Source organism: Penicillium pulvis (genome assembly GCF_028828015.1).
Source record: "Penicillium pulvis strain IBT 33274 chromosome Unknown contig_23_segment0_segment0, whole genome shotgun sequence".
Lineage (NCBI taxonomy): Eukaryota > Fungi > Ascomycota > Eurotiomycetes > Eurotiales > Aspergillaceae > Penicillium > Penicillium pulvis.
The window spans coordinates 3642330-3660326 of record NW_026643075.1 but is presented as its reverse complement, the minus strand read 5'-3'; the positions used below and the strand labels follow the sequence as shown (position 1 = coordinate 3660326).

At 48.0% G+C, this 17997-nt stretch overlaps 7 protein-coding genes across 7 annotated transcripts; 4 read left to right on the top strand and 3 right to left on the bottom strand.

Moving 5' to 3' along the window:
- Window positions 1-694: 694 nt before the first annotated feature.
- Window positions 695-5458, top strand: N7503_005655 (uncharacterized protein; the record flags this gene model as incomplete). The annotated part of the gene is made up of 8 exons (XM_057065202.1): window positions 695-883; window positions 940-1721; window positions 1781-3504; window positions 3562-3872; window positions 3927-4012; window positions 4148-4197; window positions 4259-4655; window positions 4714-5458. 8 exons carry the CDS (start codon window positions 695-697, stop codon window positions 5456-5458), a joined length of 4284 nt encoding a protein of 1427 aa, XP_056922945.1.
- A 394-nt stretch (window positions 5459-5852) lies between these two features.
- Window positions 5853-6120, bottom strand: N7503_005654 (uncharacterized protein; the record flags this gene model as incomplete). The annotated part of the gene is made up of 2 exons (XM_057065201.1): window positions 5853-5938; window positions 5994-6120. 2 exons carry the CDS (start codon window positions 6118-6120, stop codon window positions 5853-5855), a joined length of 213 nt encoding a protein of 70 aa, XP_056922944.1.
- A 1846-nt stretch (window positions 6121-7966) lies between these two features.
- On the top strand, window positions 7967-9563 carry N7503_005653 (ANP1/MMN9/VAN1 family protein; the record flags this gene model as incomplete). Its single annotated transcript, XM_057065200.1, has 4 exons — window positions 7967-8037; window positions 8169-8851; window positions 8926-9245; window positions 9297-9563. 4 exons carry the CDS (start codon window positions 7967-7969, stop codon window positions 9561-9563), a joined length of 1341 nt encoding a protein of 446 aa, XP_056922943.1.
- Window positions 9564-10279: 716 nt separating this feature from the next.
- N7503_005652 (uncharacterized protein) lies at window positions 10280-10867 on the bottom strand (the record flags this gene model as incomplete). The annotated part of the gene is made up of 3 exons (XM_057065199.1): window positions 10280-10627; window positions 10690-10768; window positions 10863-10867. 3 exons carry the CDS (start codon window positions 10865-10867, stop codon window positions 10280-10282), a joined length of 432 nt encoding a protein of 143 aa, XP_056922942.1.
- Window positions 10868-12083: 1216 nt separating this feature from the next.
- Window positions 12084-13700, top strand: N7503_005651 (MFS transporter; the record flags this gene model as incomplete). Its single annotated transcript, XM_057065198.1, has 4 exons — window positions 12084-12351; window positions 12402-12441; window positions 12501-12707; window positions 12758-13700. 4 exons carry the CDS (start codon window positions 12084-12086, stop codon window positions 13698-13700), a joined length of 1458 nt encoding a protein of 485 aa, XP_056922941.1.
- A 268-nt stretch (window positions 13701-13968) lies between these two features.
- N7503_005650 (hydroxymethylglutaryl-CoA reductase) lies at window positions 13969-15102 on the bottom strand (the record flags this gene model as incomplete). Its single annotated transcript, XM_057065197.1, has 1 exon — window positions 13969-15102. One exon carries the CDS (start codon window positions 15100-15102, stop codon window positions 13969-13971), a length of 1134 nt encoding a protein of 377 aa, XP_056922940.1.
- Window positions 15103-16564: 1462 nt separating this feature from the next.
- N7503_005649 (putative sister chromatid cohesion protein Dcc1) lies at window positions 16565-17926 on the top strand (the record flags this gene model as incomplete). Its single annotated transcript, XM_057065196.1, has 3 exons — window positions 16565-16683; window positions 16773-17524; window positions 17598-17926. The coding sequence occupies 3 exons, from the start codon at window positions 16565-16567 to the stop codon at window positions 17924-17926; spliced, it is 1200 nt and encodes a 399-aa protein (XP_056922939.1).
- Between the last annotated feature and the right edge of the window lie 71 nt (window positions 17927-17997).

Sequence of the window (17997 nt, the reverse complement as noted above, 5' to 3'; positions counted from 1 at the left end):
TACTTTCATGCGATTGGGGCCAATGCGCATTATTGATGCAGGACTCTCCTAGCAAAGCTTTTGCAGCCGCTCGTGCTAATTTGTCTATCGAAACTTTACATTACTATGGTGCTGGTCTCCGACGGTATGACCTCCCGATACCGAAGTCTGGGATAAAGCTGGTTTCGCGAGCGGCCCAGGCCGCATTCATTAGCACATTTTCTGGTCACTATTAGTATATTCAGCGATATCACTTGGGGGCGCTGGGTGATGTGGAAACCAAACATGGTCTATCCACAGTTGACGAGCCATTGTAAACTGACTTAGCGTACGATGTTATCTACCACTGATGAGAGGCAGGATTTGTATTTACTGAAGCTTCAATTGAACGAGGCTGCCTAATACTCCTGCGCCAGAGGCTTGGGACTCCATAGTCGATTGGATTGTAGAGTGAGGGTAGATAAGCAGCGCGCGCGCTAAACTCACTGAGGCTTGTTAAATTGCTCAGGCTGTCCGTTGTTTGGGTAGATTGACGTCTTTAAGATAAGCCTCCTTCCCTGCTTACTTTTTTCTCTTCTTTAATTCTTCCGAGACTCATAACATACTTCACCTTTTTTAAAGCTTTGGAACTTACTATTCGTCATACTTGGGTGCATTGGACTTGCATTAGGACCTAGCAGGTGACAGGGCTCGCTATAGCTACAGCCCTTTCAAAATGACCTTCGCTACTGGGGCCTTGCTCCATCTGAATCAAAAAGACTTTGACTTCAATGTCCAGTTCGAGCATCTATTCTTCTCCATCATTCCATCCGCCTTATTTATTCTGACATCCTTATGGCGTACCATTTCCCGGGCACGGAAGCCGGCTGTGGTGAACGCCCCCACATTTCAAATTATGAAGTCGGTATGATCTTCCTCACAAAAGGCCTCATGCACGAGCGCTCATTAATCTGCTTAAAGGGAACGATCACCATCTACATCGGTCTGGAGCTCGCACTCCTCGTTCTAACTGCGACCGGCTCTTTCCATGCCACCAGCATGTTCATAGCTTCTTCGACCCTCAACCTCGTATCAGCTCTGTTCATGCTTACCCTGAGTGTTGTGGACCATAGCCGAAGCCCAAGACCGTCTATATTGTTAAGCACTTATCTATTTCTCACTCTTCTTCTCGATGCGGCTCAGGCAAGAACGCTTTTTCTATCATCGGATGACAAGCCCGAACTCACTTACAGCAGCATATTTTGTGCGTCTATAGCGCTCAAGACAGGCATTTTGCTGTTGGAGGCTCGTCAGAAAACCAAATGGATTACTTGGGACAAGCAGAAGCACAGTCCCGAGGAAACAAGTGGCATTTTCTCTCTTGGTGTCTTTTTCTGGCTAAACAAGATGTTCTTTGTCGGATATAAGAATATCTTGACAATCGAGGACCTCTATCCCCTCGATAGCTCTTTCAATGCCCAAGTGCTGCATGAAGATTTTAAAAAGTATATAGACTACTCGAAACTAAAAGGCGATCGATTTGGTCTTCTCAAAGTGCTAATCCGTACACTGAAGGTGCCTCTTCTCCTCCCTATCGCTCCGCGATTGGCACTGGTTGGTTTCACATTTTGTCAGCCTCTTTTTATCGAGAGACTATTGGTTTATTTATCCCAGTCAGAGCCAGATCCGAATACCGGATACGGTTTGATTGGTGCTAGCATGCTGATTTACTTTGGAATGGCCATATCTTATGCCTTGTCTTGGTATAGTCAATTTTCACAAGACTGACTCAGAAGAAAAGTTCACTTACATAGCGGCCTAGGTACTTTCACCACCGACTACGCACTATGGCACGGTCAATCCTAGTCACCGAGATATTTTCCGCGGCTGTGAACTCACGGATCGGATCCAGTGATGATAGCGCCACGCTGACCTTGATGAGCACGGATATAGAACGCATCAAGATGGGCCTCCGGTTTATTCATGAGACCTGGGCAAGCATAATCCAAGCGGGTCTTGCTAGTTGGATGTTGTATGAGCAACTTGGTGTTGTTTTCGTCGCACCCATCGGGGTTGTCATTGTCTGTTCTATTGGGTTGGGAATATTGGTCAATTTCACCGGTGATTCGCAAAGGACGTGGATGTCTGGAATCCAAAAGCGAGTCGGACTTACCGCGACAGTCATTGCTAGTATGAAATCACTAAAGATCTCCGGTCTCTCGGCTACCGTGGGCGACTATGTGCAGCAGCTCCGCGTGGACGAACTTGCAGCAGGAGCCCGATTCCGCAAGATCTTCATCATTGCGGCGGTCTTCGCATTTATGTCTCAGCTAATTAGTCCACCCCTTACCTTTGCATTCACTCAACGCACCATAGATGCCTCAACAATTTTCACAAGTCTTTCCTTCTTGACATTGTTGACCAACCCGTTGTCACAGCTCTTTCAATCAATTCCTGAGCTTGTCTCTGGCCTGGCCTGCTTGGGTCGGATTCAGGCTTACCTAGAAAGCGAACCGCGTGAGGACTTTCGCCAATGGAGAAGTTCAGAGGACACAATTAAAGACAATGCAGCTATCTCAGAGCCGAGCTCAAAGTCCTCAAGTCTTATAATCATCAGAGACGCTTGCTTTGGGTGGACAGCAGAGAAGTATGTCTTGCAGAACATAAACACGCAGATATCTAAGTCCTTCTTGACGATGGTCGTCGGGCCCGTGGGCTCGGGAAAATCAACCTTTTGCAAGGCACTTCTTGGAGAGATGCCTTTCAGCGAAGGTAGTGTAGTCACCAAAACCCAATTCCGGCACATTGGTTTCTGTGAGCAAACTGCCTTTCTCTCGAACGGGACGATCCGAGAGAATATCATTGGGTTTTCCCCTTTTAATAGCGAGAGGTATAATGAAGTTATTGAAGCCACAGCCCTAGCCTTTGACTTTGGTACCCTGCCCCGCCAAGACCACACGAATATCGGGTCAGACGGAATCGCCCTTTCTGGGGGCCAGAAGCAGCGTGTGTCGCTAGCGCGAGCGCTATATCTACAATCCGAACTGCTAGTCCTGGACGACGTCTTCAGTGGTTTGGATGCGGACACCGAGGCGCATGTTTTCCAGCAAGTCTTTGGAGCAGATGGTATGCTAAGAAGACGGAGGTCCACGGTTGTACTATGTACTCATAGTATCAGACACCTCCCTTCCGCAGATTATATCATTGCGCTTGAGGATGGCATAATAAGGGAACAAGGTACTTTCGATCATTTGTCAAACAGTCAAGGATATATTCAACGTCTGGGATTGAAGAGCATACCCGACCGTGAACCTTCGTGCGAGAAGCCGGCCCCTAAGAAAGGCATTTCGAATCAGCCACAGCTGGACCGTGCGACTACAGGAAGCAGTGGCACGGCACCCCTCTCCCAAGATGCGATTGCATTGCGGCAAGTCGGAGACGCTACTGTGTATAAGCACTATTTTAAAAGCATGGGATGGTTTGTGGCGGCGTGTAGTTTATTCTTCGCGGCCCTCTGGGGATTCTTCACGAACTACCCATCTATTTGTAAGTTCCTTGCCAGAAATCTGAACCATGACACGAACTAATATCCCCAACTCGCAGGGCTCACATATTGGGGCAATGCCGTTGCCTCGGATAATCCGCCACATTCCTATGCCTACTACGCAGGGATCTATGCGCTGCTTCAGATGTGCGCCATGGTAGCATTGCTCCTACTGGGAATCACGCTCTTCATTGTTTCTGTCAAGAAGGCCGGAGCTGTTTTGCATCAAGACGCACTAAGAACTTTAATTCGAGCACCGCTTTCATTCTTTACGAAGACAGATACTGGCGTCGTAACCAACTTGTTTTCGCAGGATCTGAATTTGATAGACACTGAGCTACCAGATGCGACTTTGAACACTCTGTTTTGTGTAAGTTGCTTGTAGCTTGAAGTAAACACCTTTTTGTCTAATCTGGGTCTCTAGGTCTCTCAATCTATTGGACAAGCGGCCGTTATGCTTACTTCGTCAGTCTATCTGGCTATCAGTTATCCGCTCCTCGGCAGCCTACTGTATGTCGTACAGAAGTTCTATCTGCGGACTTCGAGGCAGTTGAGGTTGCTAGATTTAGAGGCAAAAAGTCCTCTATAGTGGGTCCACCTGCATTGGGCTTCCAGCATGTCGTATACTAACCTCGATTTTCTAAGCACTCATTTCCTCGATACTCTCAAAGGCATTGCTACGCTGCGAGCCTTGGGTAAGTGACCTACACTTCTAGATGATAATGTGATTCAGTCTCTAACCTAACAAAACTATAGGCTTCCTGACAGAGGAGGTAGAAAAAAATGCTCGTCTGGTTGATTCTAGTCAACGAGCCGCATACCTCCTTCTAATGATCCAAGAATGGTTGAATCTAGTTCTAAATCTGGTGGTCATGGTGATCGCAGTGGTTCTGACCACTCTCGCTGTGCGCCTTCGTTCGAGCTCTGGCTTCGCAGGTGCATCTTTATACTCTCTCATGAGCTTCGGAGAGAATCTGTCCGGTGTCGTCTTCTTCTACACAAGGCTGGAAACCTCAATTGGTGCGATTGCACGATTGAAGAATTTCAATGAAACCGTCACGCCGGAAGACCGAGAAGAGGAGGATGTAAGCCCGGATGAAGAGTGGCCTGAGCATGGTACGGTTGAGTTGAAAGGTGTCTCCGCAAGATATGGGTAAGAGTCAATGACAATCTAATTTCTGAATCCACATAAAACTCACATATCTCCTCAGTACTCTGGAAGAGGCTAAAGATGAAACCCCTCTCGCCCTGAACAACATCAACCTTTCCATTCATTCCGGCGAGAAGGTCGCAATCTGTGGTCGCACTGGAAGCGGCAAATCAAGTCTCCTCGCACTTCTCCTTAAAATCCTTGATCCCCTGCCCAATATTACTGGAGACGCGGCGATCCTCATGGATAACATCCCCCTCAATCGCATTAATCGCTCAACCCTCCGCCAGCGTCTCATCGCCGTTCCCCAAGACGCAGTCTTCCTTCCAGATGGCTCCACCTTCCAAGAAAACCTAGATCCCTCCCACATCTCCACTGCTGCAGAATGCCAAAGCATTCTGGAAGCAGTTGGGCTCTGGTCTTTCGTCCAGGAGCACGGCGGCCTCAATGCGCCCATGGTGTCAGGGACATTTAGTGCTGGACAGCGGCAGCTGCTTTCACTGGGTCGGGCGATGTTACGTCGTGGGGTCCGCGCTAGATTCAATAATGGTGGGGGCATTTTGCTGTTGGATGAGGTCAGTTCTAGGGTTGACCATGAGACGGAGCGCGTGATGCAGGAGATTGTCCGGGTCAGCTTTAAGGATTATACTGTGATCTCTGTCAGTCATCGGCTAGATATGGTTATGGATTTTGATCGGGTGGTGGTCATGGATATGGGAGAGGTTGTAGAGGTTGGGGTTCCAGCTGTTTTGAAAGGTATAACCGGCTCACGGTTTGCGGATTTGGTACGGGCTGGTGGAAAGTAGATTGTTATAGCAGAGTGATTCTTATTGGGACACTGTAATTCCTTGGATATCATATCCGTTTCCTGGACTATGAGGCAAGCTTGCATCAGGACTGAGATGTTCACCTCATACTACTACCCTATGAATCTATTCGTCTGCCAAACAAGAATCTATTGTTTCATTTTTCAAAGAGATGAATGAAAAGCTGTATGTAGAATAAAAAGAGGTTTCATAGTCTCTAGGTACCTAGTAGCTCGAAGGCTACTTGATATTTAACATGAATATCTCAGATCAACGCCAAACCCATCAATCCCGATACCAGAAGCAAATGCCTGGACCAGCCAGCACATGCACTCATCTATAAAACTTGACGGCATCAGAACTTTCTTAATTCGAGAAACGAGGTATTCTCAATCTAGTTGCTGTCATCGTCGTCGTCATTGTCGTCGCTGTCCGACCAGATATCAGCGCCTTTGCGCAGCGCCTTAAAAAGAAGGCTTCCTATAATTATATTAGCAGTTGTTAAATATGATCTTCTCATCGTGTCGTAGCCTACCGAATCCAGGCTCAGCCACAGGAGCAGCCACAGGGACCGGGGCAGGAGCAGCCTCGGGGGCAGGAAGGGCAGCAGCGGTAGCCATGGCGGCGAAAGCAGAGAAAGTAAGAACCTTGAAGAACTGCATTGTGTGCTTGGAGGCGGTTGAAGCTTAGAGCTTGAAGTTGATGCGGGAAGATTGAGAGAAGAGTGTATGATTGAAGCTGTTGTTGATAGAAACTTGATTTCTACGGACATGAACATCTTATTTAAGTTATTTGTACCTAGGCTTCGGCCCGTGAAGCTCAAGCTCATGAATTGCTTGCATTACGAGTTTAGGTAGGTGTTCACTCTGTTGGACTCTAGTTGGATGGCGAATATTCATCTAGGAAGGGATCGCTATACCCCTATGGGGCCGGGGGCGGACCCTATACATGGCCAAGCCAATCACTTCTATCAGTAGCATGATCCACTAATTTGACAAGGGCTGACATTTCTACATTAAGTACCCTGAGGGTAGATCTGGGTCGCATCAAGTACCTTCTAGGTACTAGATCTGTATCAGATCTGATACCTAGCTCGGGTAATTTTAGAAACCTCATTGGCCACATCGCTAGGATAGAAGATGTGCCTGCATAATTGACGGCTGAAAGTACTGTCCACGAAATGATGTTATGCTATTTTCAGGTTATTTGAGCAATTTGGAATCAAACCGGTTCATTTGGCCCCGTGGAGAACAAATCGTGAGTCTTGCCTTGGCCTGGTCGAGTTCGTTTGACCAGCTTGATTCCACCAGATCATGTGCGAAGCAACAAGATTCATCCAGTGGTCAACCTAATCCAATGCTGCAATAATCTGACTCTGGACAAACTTGATACAGCCAAACGAACTGTGTCCCTCGATTCCGGCAGTGGCTTGCTGGGGGCCATCCGGGACGGCACGCCACAGCGGCCCCGGAGATCTATGGGGCGCTCCCACTGGGCTACTCCGTCCTTTGAGCGTGACCGAGGTTAAGAGAGTCGCGCACCAGTGAACACCACATTGGACGTTCTGGTGAAAAATCTCCGACACTTCAGCCTCAACCTTCTTGGCGGCGCTGCGTTGTGCTGATCAATGGAGATCTCGGGTTCCACCAAAGCAATAGCGTGCATGGCAGCATGGGGATCCATGGACGGCGAGGGTACCTCATTGTAGGCAAGCAGAATCTTCCCGGATATCATCGCCCTTGATCCCAGTATTTTCGCGCAATTCCCCCCTGGGAATATGGAGCCTCCGTGGAATGTGAAATACTCTGATTCACTCACCCGGCCCGATCTAGGCTTCGGCCTACTCTGCGCATGGTATCCCGAAGCTCGACCAGGACGGAAGACCAAGGTGATCGCAAAAGTTACATTCCTCAGGGTGGGGAACAGTGGATGGCGATGGTAACTAGGATAAAACGAGTGAGGCTGAATCCGTCCGATGTTGATGGGGCACGAATGGCGTGTGGTACGGGTACTGGGAAATGTGGAAGTTTAAGTGTCAAAGGATCATCAACGTAGTCAACGGCGATCTCGAGCCAAAGTCAACAGCTTGTGAACGCAATTTTTATTAACTAGAGCGTTTAGCGAAATTAATGTTCTCATGTCTGCACCCTGAACCTTCATTTTAATTTAATTTGTATAGATTGTGGAGATACACAATCTCCTACTGCAAGCGGATGTCCGGATTCGGTTGCTTTAGGTTCAAGGGCGAAACATCGAATTCTCTTCTGTAACACTCTACTGACCTGGCACGTTGATCGTGGTTCTCCCATTACATTACCTTCTAGAATCCTCGTTTCGTTCTTCTTGCCTTCTTACTACTTTTCTGCGATTCCCCAACAAAACCCACCCGGGCGCAAAGCTGGCCTTTTTTTGAGACTGAACCTTGTTAGCTTCGTAGCTACAAGGCTTTCTCGCCCATACAATCTACAATTCGAGCAAAGGAACCCAATGCTGTTGAGCCTCTAAGCTATGAACAGGCACTACGCCTCCCCAAAAGGCACCTCGGCCTACCCTCGCGGGTCCAGCGCTTTTCTCAACGGGTGCGTCGTCACTCCGGCCGCCGGGCCGCGTATCCTGTCCACAAGGGATTGCTGCAGTTAAGCATGCAATGACCCAGTCCTCCACGAGGGATCCGCAATATCCTCAAAGCTAACTTTCAATATCCTCACAGCTTCCAACCCCGGTCTCAGCCAGCTCTCCGCCGACGCCGCCAGCTCTTCCAACGTCTTATCCTCCTCGGTGGGGTATCATTACTGCTAGTGATCTTCATCTTCCCATCATGGCGCGCCGCAATCCTTCCAGCTCTGTCCCTCGGTCTCTTTCACCCAGCCGCCGACCTACACCTCCAGACCGTCCGATACTATGATCTTTCCGAAGTGCAAGGCACCGAGAGGGGCTGGGAGCGCGGCGAACGCGTCCTCATGCTCACGCCTCTGCGCGATGCTTCCTCCCACCTTCCCATGTTCTTTTCGCACCTCCGCAACCTCACATACCCACACAACCTGATCGATTTGGCGTTCTTGGTGTCAGATTCGCGCGATGATACGCTTAACATGCTCACAGAAATGCTGCAGGAATTGCAGAATGATTCCGATCCCAAGATGGCATTTGGTGAGATCTCGGTGATCCAGAAGGATTTCGGACAGAAGGTTCAACAGGATGTGGAGAGTCGTCATACCTTCCAAGCGCAAGCGAATCGGCGAAAGTTGATGGCCCAGGCTAGAAATTGGCTACTGAGTGCTACACTGCGTCCCACACACAGCTGGGTCTATTGGCGCGATGCGGATGTGGAGACTGCACCCTTTACGATTCTTGAGGATCTGATGCGGCATAATAAGGACGTCATAGTTCCAAGTGAGTAGCAGCGTGTGGCTATCTTTAATCCTCATCTCCTCGGTTTGCGATTCATACTAACGGAATGTCTCTAGATGTGTGGCGTCCGCTTCCAGATTGGCTCGGTGGAGAGCAACCGTACGACTTGAACTCATGGCAAGAGTCGGAGACAGCATTGGCGCTAGCAGATACCTTGGATGAAGATGCTGTCATCGTGGAAGGATACGCAGAGTACGCAACATGGCGACCCCATCTTGCCTACCTACGCGACCCCTACGGCGATCCTGATATGGAAATGGAGCTTGACGGCATCGGAGGTGTCAGTATTTTGGCAAAGGCTAAGGTCTTCCGTTCCGGTGTTCATTTCCCAGCCTTCAGCTTCGAGAAGCATGCGGAAACAGAAGGTTTCGGCAAGGTAAGGACTAGCCCCACTTAGTCACAACTGCGAGATCTAACATTTATTCAGATGGCCAAACGTATGAAGTATTCGGTTATCGGATTACCCCACTATGTCATTTGGCACTTGTACGAGCCGAGCTTGGATGACCTGCGCCATATGGAGGAAATGAAACAAGAGCAAGAGGCTCTCGAGCGAGAAGAAAAAGAACGTCAACTCGCCGCGCAAAAAGAAGGGCAGATGAAATCCCAGAACGTTGCGGCTGCCAAGGGCTCCGAAGAGGGACCAGCTGCACAAGCCCTGAAAGATGCCGGGAAGGGCTCATCAAACAAATAGGGCAGACGATGATTCTGCATCCCTAAATTACCACCTCCCACTCGGTACTTCAAGGACTCAATTATAAGCGTCCAGCTGGCTGGAATATTTTCAGGCCTCCATCTGCATGGCCGGCACCTTTGCTCTGAAACCTGGTATGTGGGCCAGCCATATTGTGCCTCTTTCTTCTAATCCTCTTATCTATCGGGTGGAACTATTATTTGCTGGGCTGGAAGCAATGTCTAGCAATTTTCTTGATTTCAGTTCCCCCGTGTATATCTTCATTATTCTTGAATTTCTTTTGTCGGTGTTTCTTAGAAGCATATTAGAGGTGTGAAATGGAAGCAAGAACACGTTGTTTTAAACTAGTTATCGAAATTACTGCCTATTTATCAAAACTAGAGTTCAACCTCAGAAGGTAAATTCTCTATATTATCACGTGTACTCTTCAGTATGTACATCCTGTACTATAGGCTAGGGAGAAGCGCATACCATCCGACTGTTTGAAGGGTGGATAAAACTAATAGAGTGGACCTCGTACTACCTAGTGGATGGTACTGTTTCAAATCTGATGAGCAGGGCACCTAGGCATCAGCATTATAACTAATGTCAGGCGATAAGAAAGGCGCGTGGTTCGAGCTTTGACCAGGTGTTCGTGACAGGAAGATTGATATGGACCTTAACTTCGGTGTAGATTTGACATTCTCTTCTTATCAAAATACTGTTCATCGGTATGATCACATATCATTCTGTTCCTCATCGTCCTTAGCGGCTTTCGCACGTCCCAAGCTGAGCCACCTAGATATCGGATATCGGGTTATCCCCCACTCTGATGGGGTCGTTCGCTTTTTATTAGAAGGAAAGTCATCGAATTTATATCGAAGTTCTTTCCAATCTTTATCACGATCATCTCCCATGTCTTGTAGCAGTCGGTCTCTCTGGTTGGCGTACAATCTGCCAAAAACACCCGCGATGTTTTCGAGATTAAATACAATCGCGTATGTCACGAATCCCACAATAACAGCAGTAATAACGAACGCATTTGTTGTGCCGCCGTCCGTTATATTCGGAATGGCCCAAAGTGCCTATAGAGAATTAATTAGATAGTTCAATATTTACGCTTGCTCTTTCTGTGATGCATACTCACTGCACAGAACGCCAATGTCAAATGGAAGATGCTCACATAAGTGAGTAGCTGCACGTTCTGACCCAGCTTCGAGGACGATCTACTTTCAATAAGGGCACTTGCATTGATAGGCTTGCAAATTCAATATGTTAGAGTCTAATCCGATAAATATAGACAATAGGTTGACTACTCACACCATCACGCAGTACCCCCACTGTTTCCAATTCTGCTTTGAGTTGTGCTCTTATATCATTCAGCAGAGACGTCTAGCCTCTGCTGGATCTCCCCGCCTTTCGGTCAAGCTCTCGAAGCTTGTCGGTGTCTCGATGTTTCTGGTCCTCAGGGAGAGAGGATCAATGACATGAAGTCCCCGGGCTTCTCGGGAAAGCTCGCATTGTCTGATGCTGTCTTCAATGCTGAGAAGCAATTCGCTGAGACAATCAATCATCTAAAAGTAGAGCCTCGAACGGCTAAACTTGTCATCGTCGAAAAGCTTTTTGACATAAGCGTCGGGGTCCATTGAATTTTGAACGAGCAGACCCAACATGGTCATTAATTTGAAGAAGTCGTTTCTCAACTATTCCAAGGGCATATGCAATGCAGGATAGCTCTGCGACATGCCTACTTGACTGATCCCTCTATCGTCTCGCAATACATTTTGAGTGTATGCGAGGTTGTGGCGCTTAGGTTGCCAGAGCAGCGCCTAACATAAAATAAAATATGTATATCTACTAAAAAGTAACATAGTTCCAAAAAATAGAGTTGTCTAAATAAGTAGTTTTTAGTTTCAGATCCTGAAACTCTATCCATGATCACAGCTATCCCGTATCGGTGTGGATGACCTACAAAATAAGCAAAAACAAGACAAGCGAGTCCTCGGGGTCAGCACCGATTAGGTAGTGTGCCCTGCTGGCCAGTCACATTTCTTCATTCTTTAGATTAAAACGCGCGTGCACCGATGATGTCATCTGATCTAGATCGGACCGAGCCGCACGAACCACCAATCTTGAATGTTCGATTCCTGCTGGAATTCGAAGGAAGCGCCGGTTGACTATTTCTAGAATAATTCGATCGGAATCCTGGGCAAAAAAAAGTCGTGCGCTTTTTCTGCGTTTCACCTTTCCTGCAGGTGGCCCACTTCCCAGATCTCGGTTAGAAAAAACGGTGAAACGGTGAAACGGCGATCTGATAAGGGGTCCGACTCCCAATCAGAGTCAAGTATGTAGTGTTGCACAAGAATGCCACGCGAGCAACGCACAGGGGTCGCGAGGTCAGAGCAGTCACATTGACCGCCCCCATGTTACCTACCTTCTCCCTAGTCCTAAGGCCTGCCACGTAGCTCCCGTCCTTCGTGGTTCTCTTTAATAATGTACCTCCCGAGCTCGGGTTCTTGTTCTTTACAGATTCCAGAAACAATGAGTGAAGAAACATTCCCGTTGCTCGGCGGGCAACAGAAACCGACCACAAGATGGCTATCGGTTTACTTGCTGTCGTTACACACTTTCTTCATATCCCTTGCTTTCGCCATGGTCAATACACCCATGTCGCAACTTCTTGAAGATAACCTTTGTCATCGATATATTCAAGGAGATGCTGTTAAGGCAGGACTTTGCAAAAATAACCATGTTCAGTTCGAGTTAGCTACTATTATGGGCTATATGCCTGTAATGGAGGCGGTCGTTAGTATGTTTCGAAATCGTACTGCAAAGCTTGGACGCTGACTGTGGCGCTAGGTCTTACGACAGCTTTTCCGTTCGGGGTACTGGCCGATAGGTAACTTATTTCTGGGTGTTGAGCTTGATAAAAGATCCTTACTAAGATAAAATCAATAGAATTGGTCGCAAACCCATTCTCTACCTTGCATTTGCCGGGTCCATACTTTCCAAAGGATGGAAACTATTCGTCCTTGCCTTTCCATCAATCTTACCAGTACGATATATATTGGCCGGCCCTCTGTTTCTCGTCGTCGGCGGTGGATTAGCCGTTCAAATAGCAGCACTGAACTCCATCGCATCGGATTTAGTATCTAGATCAGAAAGGTACGTACACGGGGTCTTACAATAGCCTTGAAACTATTTAACGCAATCAGAGCATCGGCATTCTTTCTCTTAACATTTGGAATACTATCCGGCTCTGCCGTCGGTCCTATGGTCTCTTCCAAACTCATGAGCGCATATTCACCCTGGACCCCAATATTCCTAAGCCTCTGCATGTGGCCTATCGGCGTGTTTATCCTGATGTTCGTACCAGAGACATTACCACAAGCAAAGCAGGACCCCATCGCCGAGATAGGCCGTGCACCTTCAGTACTGAAGCCTCATACTTTGAAGTCGCACCTATCACAATCCATACAGCTCTACAAAGCTTCTCTCGCCTCTTTACGAACTCCCTCGATTATTATTATCATTGCCGCCAACATTATCGACATGCCCGAGGATATGGCCACCTCAGGGTTTTTCACGCAATTTATTAGTAAACGATTTAATTGGACTTTCGCTGACGCCGGCTACCTCATTGCCATGCGCGGCATCATTCAGATGGCTGTTTTGTTGGTTGCACTTCCAGTGCTATCTCAACTGCTCTTGCGGTGGCAGCAGCCGAACACGAGGGACTTGACACTTGCCCGGTTCTCTGCTGCTATCGCTACTGTGGGGGCACTTTGGATGGCTGCGTCGCAGGTTGATGTCGTTATTGGTGGACTGGCGTTTCAGAGCTTAGGGGCAGGCATGCTCCCATTGTGTCGTTCTTTGGCTCTGAGTTACGTGCCAGTATCGGAAACTTCTAGGCTTAATACATTGATCGGGATTGTGGGGACGTCGGGCTCGATGTTGGGCCCAGTGCTTACTTGGCTCTTTGAGTTGGGTCAGAAGAGAGGTGGTGTTTTGGTTGGGCTTCCTTATTTTGGGTTGGCAGGGGCGTTTCTGCTATGTTTTGTTGGGTTGTTGTTCGTTCACGCCCCTGTTTCAAGGGAGGAAGTTGATGAGGTTCATTCTATAAGAGATATAGATGAGTGTAGATCAGTAGAGTGTTGATGGAGGACGGAGGTGATTCTACATAGAGGTTCAGTCTGCTCCTTTCGTTCTTTGTTATTATGATATCCCATTATCGAACTTTGAGTTGATACAAGTAACACTTTCGAATGAAGGTAAACTCCTCTGTTGAAACCAACAGCTGCTAGAGATTGGGAGTTGAGATAGATGAAAGTTGATGTTGGCTAGTGACTAAAAAATAGGCTATAGGTTCAACTAAGAAGTCTCGGGAAGGGTCTGTCTGGGTGGGGTGAGGCCTGTGCCGGAAGGGTCAAAGCTTTGACTGCTCTCTGCGAGTAGATCTTCCGAGCTTGTAATGACTAGTTGCAAAGGTGTTGTTGCCAATAGCAGCAGCCGTGCTAATATCTAGCGCAAGAGCAAACGATGCAATTAGGCCCGCTAAGCGACCTTTAGATCCAGGGCCCGTACAGCCAAGAAGTTCCAGCGCTTCTCTTTGCGTGTCCAAAGTAGTACCACCCCCAACGGTTCCAACTGGCAAACTTGGGAAATAGGTTGATACACCCAGCTCCTCAGTTTCTCGGTCAAATTGAACAGCCAAGTGACTCCAAGCCGATTCCGCCACACTGGCCGCATCTTGGCCACATGCGATGAACATTGCAGCCACCACATTGGCTTGATTGACACTGTACCCTAGCTGGCCGTTTCTAGTAGCAGCCTCCTTGCTGTTATTTACAAGTTGATAAAGGCCCCATGTAGAAGTGCCTAAAATCTTCTGGCAAGCCTCTTGGGTGATCACCCCCCAAGCCATGACAGCAACACCGCGCGAGTGTAAAATGTTTCCCCAAGATAGGCTTTTCTCCGAGGTCAGCTGGCCGTCAATGGTGATTTTGCGAAGATTCACTGCCAGGGCCGTATTGGATGCTGCGAAACGATCACACGCTTTTTGTGTAGCAAATGTAACCATATTTTGACCTGCAGCGTTCCCACAGTAGTACTCAAAGATAACGTGGACAGTGCTTCCCACAATTTGAGGTTGTATCTTCACAAGGCGGGCGTGTCTGCTAGTAGATTGTGCAGCATCTCTGAACTCGGAGAAGAGGCCGGGTAGCAGGTCGTAAAACGAAGCAGCATCTTCCACACAGGCAAACCAGAAGACAGGAGCCCTAGTCATAGTGTCCCGCAGTAATTTGAACTGAACACCACCACTAGAGCTAAGCAGCTTGCATCCGCGGGAGCAACTCGCTACCAATGTAGACTCGCAGGTTGCTAAGGGGGCGTGAAAATCACCGTCAGTTCCATCTGGACCTTTGACACGCAACGGGCCAGCGATGCCCACAGGAACTTTGACGGAGCCAATGCAATTCTCAATTTTGGCGTTTCTTATCGTGCTCTCATCTTGAGTGATATGTTTGAGTTTAGACGTAACCCCACTTGGTGAGCCCATCTTAGTATTCGGCGAGATAGATACACAAAGTTATCAAGATGCCTCAGAAGAAACCCGAGTGAGCTATTCAAAAGTATTCTGTGGCGGAATGAGGGGTTCTTATGACTTTCCAGGATTCTTAACAATGACCTTCCATGAATGATTAGAGAGCGCATGGGGAGCGCAGATCAGATGTAGCAAGGGGAAACTCTATGCAGTATGCCCAATATGCTTTTGGCAACACAGACTCTATGGCTCCATTCAGAGTGTATCACTTCCAAATTGGTTAGGGTGAGATTTCCTTTCTTATTTTTCTGCATGCATGGAGTACATAGAAAAGAGGGGAAACTTTCCCCAAACAGCACCAATACACCAGTCAGTCAATGCTGTGTAACTCTACTGACGTGGCAAAAGGTCGGGATACATTCCTTCGAAGCCTTTAGCAGGACCAAAAAAAAAGTTTAATACAATGTCACTGCCAGTCTTCCGTAGAAGTGACGTTGACGATGAGGTCGAAAGTGTTCACCTGGAGCATAAATAAGGATTTGAAAAGTCTTGGGTAACGGCTTGATTTTTGGGCCTTACTTATTTTGCCTGGAATTTGATTCCAACAGGAATTCATCAAACCGATTCTATGAGCTCTATACATATGAACTCTATACATTTCTTCAAGACTGCTGAATTCAAATTGAGTGAGGTGGGGTAGTTTTCATAACAGAATCCCGATAATAGCACAGACAGACTGTGGAGAAGATTGGAGCATCGGGGACTTAGGCAAAGTAATTACAAATCACTGCTTTCGCCCATCCTATCATCTCTCTAGGATACTTGCTTAGGATAATTGGGTGTATTATCGTCCTGGCAATAACGGCAGTATTCATATCTCCTCGCATTACAAGCAGACATTATGGTGTCTGTATGGTCTCATGCAAGACCTTCTTGGTACGGAACTGTGGATCCTAGGCCACGATTGCGGCCATGGTGCATTGTCTCCAAGTAAAAGGCGCAATGATCCGGTCGGCTTCTTTCTCCACCCAGTGTTATTGACGCCATACTTTCGTTGTAAACCAACACATCGTCGACACCATATGTACGCAAGCCATATGGAAAGGGATAATCCATATGTCCCATAATATCTAGAGGCATGTGCTGTGACACAGAATTACTAGGCAAGTCAATCTCTGGTACCCTTGGATTTACTGCAATTCGCATACTCATTCAACAACTCTCCGGGTGGCCTGGCCATATTTGGTCCTCGTAGCCGCCATGGAACTACATCCAGAGTAGTCTGTCAAGAGGGAACGTACATAGCATAAATTATGTGCTTAAGAAATGGCGTAGGCAAAAGAAAAGCCAAGTATAACTGTGTATCCAAATCTATTTAAAGGTGGTCCGTGCGGAACGCGTCTAATCGCGTCTCCATCTTTCCCGCGTTTTGTTCCCCTCCAACATTTCATTCGAGATCGTCGGGAAAATTGTGGCAATGGCAACTCAGGACGTACGAGGTATTCTTTTCACACATACCCAGCATCAGCAGGGGTTTCGACTGCTGGAATTGCCTCCAGACCTGGAGGCACTACTTACATCCAAAGATGCCCCCGTGTAAGTTGACAGCTCATTTATTTCTTTCTTGGACGATCCGACTCCTGCTTGTTCAGCACAATCCATACTGATGAAAGGGAATATTAAAGATTGGAACTCAAGTCCCCCTCCTCCGCTCTGGCACAAGCGGTAGTCGATCCCAGTGCCCTGGAATACGTCAACCTTTGTACTCCTACCCAAACCTACCGAATCCGCCAGGTCCAATCGTCCAATTCACTCCATATCCTACGACCAAGTCCTGGCAACATCTCTCAGGCGGATATCAAAGTTGTTGGAGAGGAGGATGAGGATAGTGGCGCTTTGAAGATTCCCGATGATGCGGTGAGCAGCATAGCGAAGTGCGGATCGACACTGGAGCTACATGTGCCACCAGGAGGATTTTCTGCGGTCCCGTTCCTAGAGAAAAGCCTACAACTATATGACCCGCGAAGCGGCGATGACGACGGGGATGTCATGATGGACGAGTCCTCTGATTCCCCTGTTGATAAAGGCCCCGCTGAGGTACGACGATTAAGGGATTTGGTGTGCGCGGATATTCCTGTCTGTGCAACACAATGCGAGCAGGGCTGGGTCGAAATCTGCGCATTTATAGATGGAAAGCATGAGTTGACGTGCTGGAGACCCTCGGCGCGGATATGTTTGAACGTTTGGAAGCGGATGATGGAGGGTGCCGTTCTACAAGGTATCGATCTGGAAAAACAGTTCCTTGTCGGGGACTTGTGGAAATCGGTTCTTGATGACGATGATACGCCGGAACCGTTTCCAAGAGCCTGCCTTGAGGCTGTGGTGAGAAAGCTCTGTACTGCGGAGGAGCGACCAGCGCTAGCAGATGAGCTCAAATGTGAGTATATTCTGACAGGCAATTTTCGTTTGAAAAATGTGAGTATTCAACTAATGCAATTTCAACCGTTTAGGGGCAAGCTTTGAAAAAGTCGAGTGTACACGATGGGTAGGCGAGACGTATCTTGCGGCCAAGGCACCTACAGCGTCTTCTGCCATTGGACGGAGTGATTTCCTCCGCGCATGGAAAGATTGTCTACCAGAGTCGTGGAGAGGCGATGCAGCACTATCAAAACTACAAGATGGGTCATACCGAAGCCCCGATCCTACAACAATTTTCTTTGTTGAGCCTTCGCAGCGCCAGCAGAGCAGCAAAGCTGCCACCGCTGGCTCAGCTCCGGCGGCCAAGGCCAAACCCACTAGGAATTGGCATGAATTGCTCAAAAATTCAAAGCGCAATTGAGTGTCCAACCATCCAGTCGCTATTGCGTCCGACAACGGTGGACCCCATACATGATGCCTAGCATCTCTAGA